This window comes from Suricata suricatta, chromosome 9 (genome assembly GCF_006229205.1).
Source record: "Suricata suricatta isolate VVHF042 chromosome 9, meerkat_22Aug2017_6uvM2_HiC, whole genome shotgun sequence".
NCBI lineage: Eukaryota > Metazoa > Chordata > Mammalia > Carnivora > Herpestidae > Suricata > Suricata suricatta.
The window spans coordinates 134499355-134508125 of record NC_043708.1 but is presented as its reverse complement, the minus strand read 5'-3'; the positions used below and the strand labels follow the sequence as shown (position 1 = coordinate 134508125).

The 8771-nt window shown below is 57.9% G+C and overlaps 1 protein-coding gene across 8 annotated transcripts in view; it reads left to right on the top strand.

Moving 5' to 3' along the window:
- Window positions 1-74: 74 nt before the first annotated feature.
- Window positions 75-8771, top strand: part of RHCG (Rh family C glycoprotein) — a 24537-nt gene continuing 15840 nt past the window's right edge. For all 8 annotated transcript variants that reach the window (XM_029952675.1, XM_029952673.1, XM_029952672.1 and 5 more), the window contains exons 1-2: window positions 75-276; window positions 8549-8735. In XM_029952675.1, coding sequence (XP_029808535.1) covers window positions 90-276; window positions 8549-8735 — 374 coding nt within the window. In that variant the 5' untranslated portion in view covers window positions 75-89. The remainder of the gene's footprint in view (window positions 277-8548; window positions 8736-8771) is intronic.

The window sequence follows — 8771 nt, the reverse complement described above, 5'->3', positions numbered from 1 at the left end:
ACCGGGTCAGCTGTCCCGCCCCCGCCGCCCCGCCCCCGCCGGGCTTATAAGGCCCTCCCGTCGCGGCCCGGCCAGGCGCCCCCGGCGGCATGATCTGGAACACGAACCTGCGCTGGCGGCTGCCGGCCACCTGCCTGCTCCTGCAGGTGGCCATGGTGGTCCTCTTCGGCGTGTTCGTGCGCTACGACCACGATGCCGACCCCCACTGGATCGACAGGCAGGGCGGCGAGAACGCCACCAGCGACATGGAGAACGAGTTCTACTACCGCTACCCGAGTAAGTCCGGCCGCCCCGCGGGCGCGGACGGGGCAGGCCCCCCCACCGGCCGCGAGCCCGGTCTCGTCGCACGTCCCATCTGCGCAGCCTGCGGCTCGGGAGCAGTGGGTGGGCGGGGGCTGGAGGAGGGGACGCTGCCCGCGGCCAGCAGACCCTCCCCACGTGCACCTGCGGGCATCTGGAGGGTGCGCTCCACAAACGGCCCCATGGGCACCAACTCTTCCCTGCGCTAACGCGATGGGGGAAACTCGCCAGGGTGAGAGCGCTCACTCCAGGTGCCACCAGAGGCCCCCAGCCTCCCCATCAGAGAGCCTCACTTGTCCTCAAAAGTCCCTAGCCCCGCGTCAGTCACCAGCCAAGGGGTGACCCTGGCTCCCTTGTCCAGCTGTGCCCGTACCGTCCACGTAAGCGGGTACGTCCGAAGTCAAGGGCTGCAGGGATGGCTCTTGACCAGCCAGTCCTGCCATGGTGGACCCGAGGCACCTGGTTTGGAGGGGAAGAAAGAACTCCCTGAATTCTCTGGTATCTGGCAGTGCCGTGGTTGAGCATGCGCTCAGACCTCCGGACTTCCGGTCCTCACTCCCATCATGGTTCTGCCGTTACCCAGGTGGAAAGGCTTAGGCAAAGGGCAGCCCACTCCAACTCCATTTCCGCATCTGTCAAGCACGGGGGGGAAATAACAGCACCTACCTTACAGGGCTGGGGTGAGGCGGGGCGAGACGGTGCACAGAAAGGTTGGGCATGGTGCTGGGCATAGAACCGTCACTTCCTAATGAAGCAATTACTGGAGGCTACAAAACACAGATGCCCTAGGTCTCAGGCGTTGGAAGAACTGGTCCAAGGTCACTCAGGTCGGCCCAACCTCCAGACTCGGAGCCCAGGGCCCCCTCACACCCTTGCGTTTTCCGATGTCCTGCGCCATCTCCCAGCAGCCAGGGACAATCATTCCAACTGTTGGTGCTCACGTAGCCACGGACTGCTCGTTTCTGCAGGACCTGTAAAGCTCATATGCAACACCCACCTAGGTCACCTGGCCTTCCCTCCTTGGCTTGAATACCCTCCGCAAAGGGAGTCTTTACCTCCAGAAATAACATTTCACTTGGATCCAAATAAGTAACTGCATACATTCAGGATGACAGCCTGCATGAAAAAAAGACGAGAGTTGGGGGGGTGCCAACTCAGTGGGAGCCGGCCATATTAAATGGTGGCCAAAAAGCAAATGCAATCACAGGTCACATTAATAGAAATATGATGCTTTGAAAAAGGGAGGTTATGGAAGAGGAATGTGCCCAGTGCTGGTTGAAACCACAGCCTCTACTGGGCTCCACTCAGAGTCGTATTTTTTAAGAGACCATGATAGCGGTGGCCTTAGAATTAAGACTCCAAACCCAGCTTTTGCTGCCCACCTTTTCTCTCCTTGGACAGATCTGGCAAACGGAGAGGCAGGGCCCGCTTGAGATCCTCCTTTGCCTGTTCTACTCCTTCACTCTGGCTCTTGCTTATCTCCCGGCCATAGCCAGCGCCTCTGCAAAGCAGAGAGGGCAAGTTCTTCCGTGGGCACTCATAGGTCCTTGAGGGCTCCAGGCAGTGGAAGGTCTCAAAGCCGTAAACTAGGAGCTACAGAACTTCCCCCAAGAGGGGTGCAGTCCTCACATCCCCCAGCTCCGACCCCCACTCTGTCCATGCTCCACCCTCATCAATTCACCCAACAACCATTTATCCGTAGAGTGGCCCTACAATTTATCAACTAGTGACACTTTTGAGAGGGAGGGATAGAGGGGTTGTCCTCACAGTAATTCACCAGGCCGGAGTGTAAACTACGACGGGCCCCACAGACCAAGACTCACAGCCGTTGTGGATGAACAAGGTGCATACCCTTGCTTTCTGACCCCAAAAAGCTCCCAGACTCACTGGGAGCACCCCAGTGCCCTGTCCTCTGTGATGTCAGGTTCCCTGGGCAGAAGAGAACGGAAACAGCTTCCTGGAAGGTGGTGGGTGGTGAGGAGGGGTGAGGCAGGCCAGCTACGCCGGGAGCAGGTGAGTGGTGCAGAGTGGCCCGGCGGTAGGGTTTGTGAAAGGGTAGGACGGAAGCCGCTAAGGGGGATGATACAGCCTTGGCCGTCAAGGGGGGCTTGAGTTTTTCCTGCCAGCTCCCCTTGGTCACCAAGCAGGAAGTGACAGAGGGGAGAGGAGAATAGGGAGAGACTGCCAGCTTCCGGACTCCAGCGGCGACAGCTCAAGCCACCAGGCGTGCATTCTCTCCTTTAACACCCCCCTCGCCCTGCCAGGGAGGTGCTGTTGGGACTCCCATTATACAGACAAGGAGACTAAGGCCAGAGAAGGGGTAACTAGGAAACTAGAGAGCCAGGGGAGGAGCCCTGGACATCCAGGCCCGTGTTCCTGGAACCTCCACCCCTTCCCCCAGGCTCGCCTTTCCCCTTTCCCCCTGCCCAGCCCTTCTCAGGTCCCCCGGGTCACAGTGGCTGGCCTCCTGGTTCAGGTAGGATCCCAGTGTGCCAATTCCCGGGGGGCGGAGCACGAGGGCACACCCTTGGGGTCCCTTCTGGGTTGTTGGCTCCAAGCTGTCCACATACATCTGTGGGCCTCACTCCTGCCCAGGGGATTAGTGGAGGCCACCGAGTATCTCAGGTTTCTAGAGGAATCCAGCTCCAGCTGGTTCAGGCTGGGGCTCAGGAGGGCCCCTCGGCGGGCAGCAGGCACAGAGCCAGCTGGAGACCTGCCCCAGCAGGGCCCTCGGAGGCCTGCACTCCAGGCTCCGGCTGCTGAACATGAAACTCCTTCGTGGGCTGGTGCCCTGGGGCCTCGGAGGCCCGAGGCAGGGTCTGGGGGAGATTAGTCCCGGGAGGCCATCAGCCTGGGCTCCCAAAGCTTCCTGGGGAGACTGAAGGAGGTGACCAGGGCACAGGACGCCACAGTGGGCATGTTAGTGAATGCACTGGGTCTCCAGGAAAACGGAAGATGGTAGGCAAGTGACTGGTGGGGCACATCCCGTGGCACGAAGTGAGGGGACAGTAAAAGCTGGTATCAAGCGTCCCCAGAGGGGAGTGAGCGCCCCGTCGCTGAAGGTAAGGGAGCGGAGGCTCAGCCTCTCTTCAGAGATACGGCCAGGGAGTGTCTCCCTGAATATCAGTTCCCACCATTACAGCATTTACATTCCTCTGTGCTCTCCTGCTCACAAGTGCGCTTTTCACACGCTCTGTCAGACAGGCCATCTCTTTCCGTCTTGTGGGGCAGGAAGCAGGCGGCAGAGGTGTGCCCAACACTCTCGGTGGCCTGGCCCAGGCAGGGCCCAGCTGAGCCCTCCTGCCCCGCAGCCGCCTGCTTTCCCGGGCCTCGGCACCGGTGCCTCTGTGCGGTGATGCGGGGGAAGGGGCGCACTGAGGCATGGGAGAGGTGGGCATGGAGCCTCGGGGACCAGAGGGACTGACCAGGAGGTCTCAACGAAAAGTCTGGGCTAGACTGGCCTACAGAGAGTGAGGAAAGGGTGGCCCTGGGCAGGGCACCACCTTCTCTGTGCTGGGGCAGCGGAGCGGAGGAAGCTGCCGTGGCCGAGGCACGGGCAACCCTGGCCTTAGACTGCAGAGATGTCAGGGCCTGGGTCAGCTTCATGGGGCGGGGGCGGAGGGGGGGGGTGCATGCTGGGGGTGAGGGAGAGAGAGCTAGGAAAGGGGTGGAGAGGGGAGAGCGAGGACAGCTGTGCACTGCTGCCCCCTTGTGGCAGCTCTTATGGCTGCCACGCCAGCCGGGACCTCCAGGTTGACAGAACAGGCTCTGGGCCCACAAGACTGCTCGTGTCACCCCATGCTGGGGAAAGAGAGGGGAAGGGGATGTGTCTCTCTCACTCCCACTGTCCCCCGGCAAGTTGCCCACTCAGTGCAGAACACCTGGACAGCCTTGACCGAGAACAAGAGAAATTGTAGCTGATATCACCGATCAGTAAAGAGCCAGGCCTGTGCCCAGGGTTGGACGAAGCCATTAAGTGCGCACCGTAAACCTCTGGGGTGAGCGCCCCCTGAGCACCGGTGCTACCCCCATTTTACGACAGAAGAAACTGCAGATCAGAGAGATTATGTCCTTCCTGAAGGTCACACAATTGGGCCTTTCAAACCATCTGAGTAAAAGTGTTTTAGGAACTGGCACCAAACTTTATGAAATGTAAATCATTCAACTGTTATGTCTGGATTCTAAATTAGGACCAGTTTGGGAGATAAAGAGAAAGGGAGCAAGACAATGAATGGGGAGGGGCCTGAGGAGAGGAGAAAGTGGCCTCGGTGTGCCTGAGGTGGGGGAGAAGGAAGAGGCACCCCCAGAGAGGGCCAGAGAGGCTGGGACACCCGAGGGGTCACAGAGGTCAGAGAACTGGTGAGAGGGGGCAGGCAGGGGTGAGAAGGGGAGGGCCTCAGGGATAAGGAAGGGAGTCCTGAAATTGCAGATATCCCCTGGGTGGGGCCCCCTTACCCAACCCCTGTCCTCAGGGTTCCTTTCTGTCACCAAACCGCCTCTCTGAAAAGGCCCCCACCCTCTGTGATGCTGCCTCTTCCCAGGGATTCCTCCCCCCACCCCTGCCAGCACCTTGCCTGTCCCCTCTGCTAGCCTTCCAGGCAGGCGGGTTCTCAGCTTCAGTCTCCCCCTCGATCCGCCCACATTCCGACTCACATCTACATCTGCGGGCCTGCCGGCTCTGAGATCCCGGGTCTACCCCCCACAGCCAGGCTCCGGTCCGCCCGACCCTCAGGATCCCCACACTCCCACCCGGGGGTCCTCTGCAACTCCAAGGACACCAGCCCTGGCCCCTCCCTCCCACTCCGCAACCGCCTCCAATCCCCCCCCCCCCTTGTCTGTCAGCAGCAGCCCTGCCCCCCTGCCAGCTCCCCTCCCCCGCTGCTTCGGGATCTGAGGTCTGCAAGTGTCACCTCCCTCTTTCACGCCTCTCCTCCAGTCTGCCACCCATCCGTTCTCCCCAAGAATAACCGTAATGCCACGTACGGAGCTTCACACGCGTCAGCTCAAATTCCCCCACAACAGTTGGAAACGTGATAAACCATGAAACGCGATAATACACGCAATTAGCTGCACCCATCGTGAAACCGACACGCAGCTGCTGTGTGTTCGCACACATTCGCACAGGTCTCCAGACAGGGGCCCGGGGCGCCCTTACATCCCCTTGTCCGCCCCCAGCCCCGGCCCTGCAGGGTGCCAGCACCTCCCCCTGAGCTGCCAAGGGGGCCTGGGCGGGGCCTGAGCCACAGGGAGGCCTGAGGGTGGGGGGCAGATGGGGCAGCAGGGGGCAGGCAAGGCTACCAGGAAGCTCTTAGCATAAACCCTGCCGGCCCCTCCTCGCCAGGCCTTCTGCCCCGTGGGTAGGAGGGGTCGCACTGGAGAGGGGCTGCAGCCTCAGCTGACCGTGGACTCCCACGTGGACTGGGGCTCCTTGGCGGCGGCTTAGCGGGCTGGGTGCTGCTGGGCTGAGGACAGTCATCCCTCGTTCATTCACAGATGCGTCCTGGGAGGCCCCCCAGGCCACGGCAGAGGTCCTGGGGCAGGGTGGGGGGAAGCTCCTGGGAGCGCTACGGTCTAGTGGGCTAGACACACACACCGTTCTGCAAACTGTAATAAGAACCAGAAAGGCAAGAAGAGGGTGCCGTGAGGGAGGGAACCCATGCTAAACCGGGTGGTCCGGAAAGCCTCGGCGGTGAGGCGACACTTCGTTGAGATCTGCAGGAAGAGATTCTGGCCCTTCAGTGGGAACAGCATCTCAGGCAGAGGGAAGGGCACAGGCAGAGAACCCGGAGTAGGTCTGAGGACCACGGGAGGCAGTGACACTGGAGGGTGGAGGGAGGGGGGGATGAGGAAAGAATGAAGGGGGCACAGGGCGCCTGGGTGGCTCAGTCGGTTAAGCGTCCGGCTTCGGCTCAGGTCAGATCTCATGGTTTGTGGGTTCGAGCCCCGCGGTGGGCTCTGTGCTGACAGCTGGCTCAGAGTCTGGAGCCTGTTTCAGATTCTGTATCTCCCTCTCTCTCTGACCCTCCCCTGCTCACACTGTCTCTCAAAAATAAATAAAAAGCATTAAAAAATTTAAAAAAAAATGAAGGGGGCAGGCCGGTGGGCCCTGCGGATCACCCCACTTTCTTTATCTTCGTACTTGAGAATGATTTCAAATTTATGAAAAGTTGCTAAAACAAAAACAGCACAAAGAACACTGTATACTTTTAACTCTGACTCAGCGCCCTGCTTCTCTCCCCTCTCTGCAGAGAGATGCAAACACATACGCTCTTCTTCTCCAAACCCTCTGAGGGCCAGTCACACGTCATGGCCCTGTCACCTGAAAGATTCCGGGCTTTTCCTGAGAGTGGAGGTATTCTCCACAACCACAGTAATCAAGTTCATGAATTTACATTGTGCAATCCCTTAAAATATGGTTTCTATCGAAGTGTATCAACCTAATTTTCTAATTATTCTCTAACTTGGTCAATAACCTCTATTGCTCTCCTCCCCTCTCCCCTCCCTGGGGTGAGTCCAGGATCCAGTGCTGAGTTAGGTATTGAACGCAGTTGGTGGATTTCTCTTTATCCTCTTTTAACCCGGGACATTTCTGCAGCCTTTGTCTCTTGTGGCGTTGACATTGCTCAGGACTACAGCCTCACCCCCGTTTCTGAGAGCAGGCTACTCATTTTCTGTTTGTCTGATGCGTCCTCACTAGGAGAATGGGATTATGCCTTCCGGCTGGAATACCATCCCCGTGATGTGTCTCCTTCAGGCTAGCACATCTGAGGCGTGTGCCATCCATCTGTCCCTCGCTGGTGATGTTAATTTTGATCACTCAGTCAAGATGTTGCCCTGTTTCTCCACTTGATAATTACTGGGTTGTTGTTTTTTTTCTCTCCCTCTCTCTCTCTACCTTGCAACTCATAAGCAGTCTCTGGGGAGACTCTTGAAGACAATGCAAATGTTCTGTTCTTCACCAAAATTTCTCCCTGGATTTAGCACCCACTGACGGAATCTTTACTGTGAAAATCACGATTTTCCAACTTCAGCACTCATTCTACATTTAACCGTCTGGCCGTGTTCCAGCAAGAGCCCCCCTCACGATTTTTTACTTCCAACTCTGAGTTCCTGTTTTGTAATGGTTTTAAGTCATTACGGAACCTAATCATTTTGGTGCTCAAATTACTCCAGATTTGGCCACTAGGAGGCCTTTAAGGCTCCTCATGTGTCCTGTGACACCTTCAGTTCCTTTTAGCGTCTTTTATTTTTGTAACTATCTTTGCTTCCCTTCGATCCTTTTCTGGGAGTCTAGAACCAGGCAATGTTAGCTCTGGAAGGACACTTAAGATCATTCTAATCCATCTTTTAGTTTCACGGAGAAAACAGAGGCTGAAGGGAAATGGCTTGTCAAGACCATACCTTGAGCTGGGAAACTCAGAATTAGCCTATGCCTAAGTAACAACAATAATAATAAAGTAACAATAAATAGCGACTTGTCCATTTTGAGCACCTGTTATGGGATGGACACTGTGAGGTGTTTTGCATACTCATCCGCATTTAACCTCTGCAGCATTTGTAAGCATTCCAGAAGGCCCTGAGACCCAAGTACGTTACCCGACTTCCCAGAGTCATCTGCCCAGCAGATGCAGGACTTGAGGTCCAAATTCGGGTCTCAGTGATGCAGGAGAGGGTCCTTGCTGGAGGTGGAGATGGGATGTGACCTTCACGGGAGTGATCAACTCATGTGCTTGGTCAGTCAGGATGAGTCTAACTTCTCTGTACTCAAGGGATGGAGTTGACGGGGCAGAGCCGCAGAAAGTCTGGGTTCCAGGCCCTAGTTTCTAGTGTAATCCACAGCCTGGCCCTGATTTCAAATGCCCAGCTGCCCACCTCCATCCAGGGTGTGGATGGAGAAAGGAAGCTGCCATCTCCAGAGGGGACACCCAGGCATTCCCTGATATTAGAACGAGTGGCCTAAAGTGGGAGGTTCACCTGGGTTCCCCCAGCCCAGCAGCCTCCAGAGGTTCTTAGGACAAGATGGGGGTAGTGGCTGTTCTAGGCGCCGGAAAGCCATTCATTACTGCCCCTAGCCCCAGGATCCAGAGGCAGAAATGGGAGAATGGGGCTCCGGAGGCTACCGGGCGGCCAGTGGCCCAGAAGGCACAGGCTCTGCGCCGGGCCGCGCTGGCCCAGATCCAGGGCTAGGGCGGCTAAGAGACCGAGCCCGGCTCCCCCTTCCCACTCCCCGGGCTGCTTCTCCCCGCAGGCTTCCAGGACGTGCACGTGATGATCTTCGTGGGCTTCGGCTTCCTCATGACCTTCCTGCAGCGCTATGGTTACAGCTCGGTGGGCTTCAATTTCCTGCTGGCGGCCTTCGGCATCCAGTGGGCGCTGCTCATGCAGGGCTGGTTCCACTCCTACTCCCAAGGCTACATTCACGTGGGCGTGGAGAAGTGAGCGCGGGGCGGGCGAGGCGGGGGGCGGGGCAT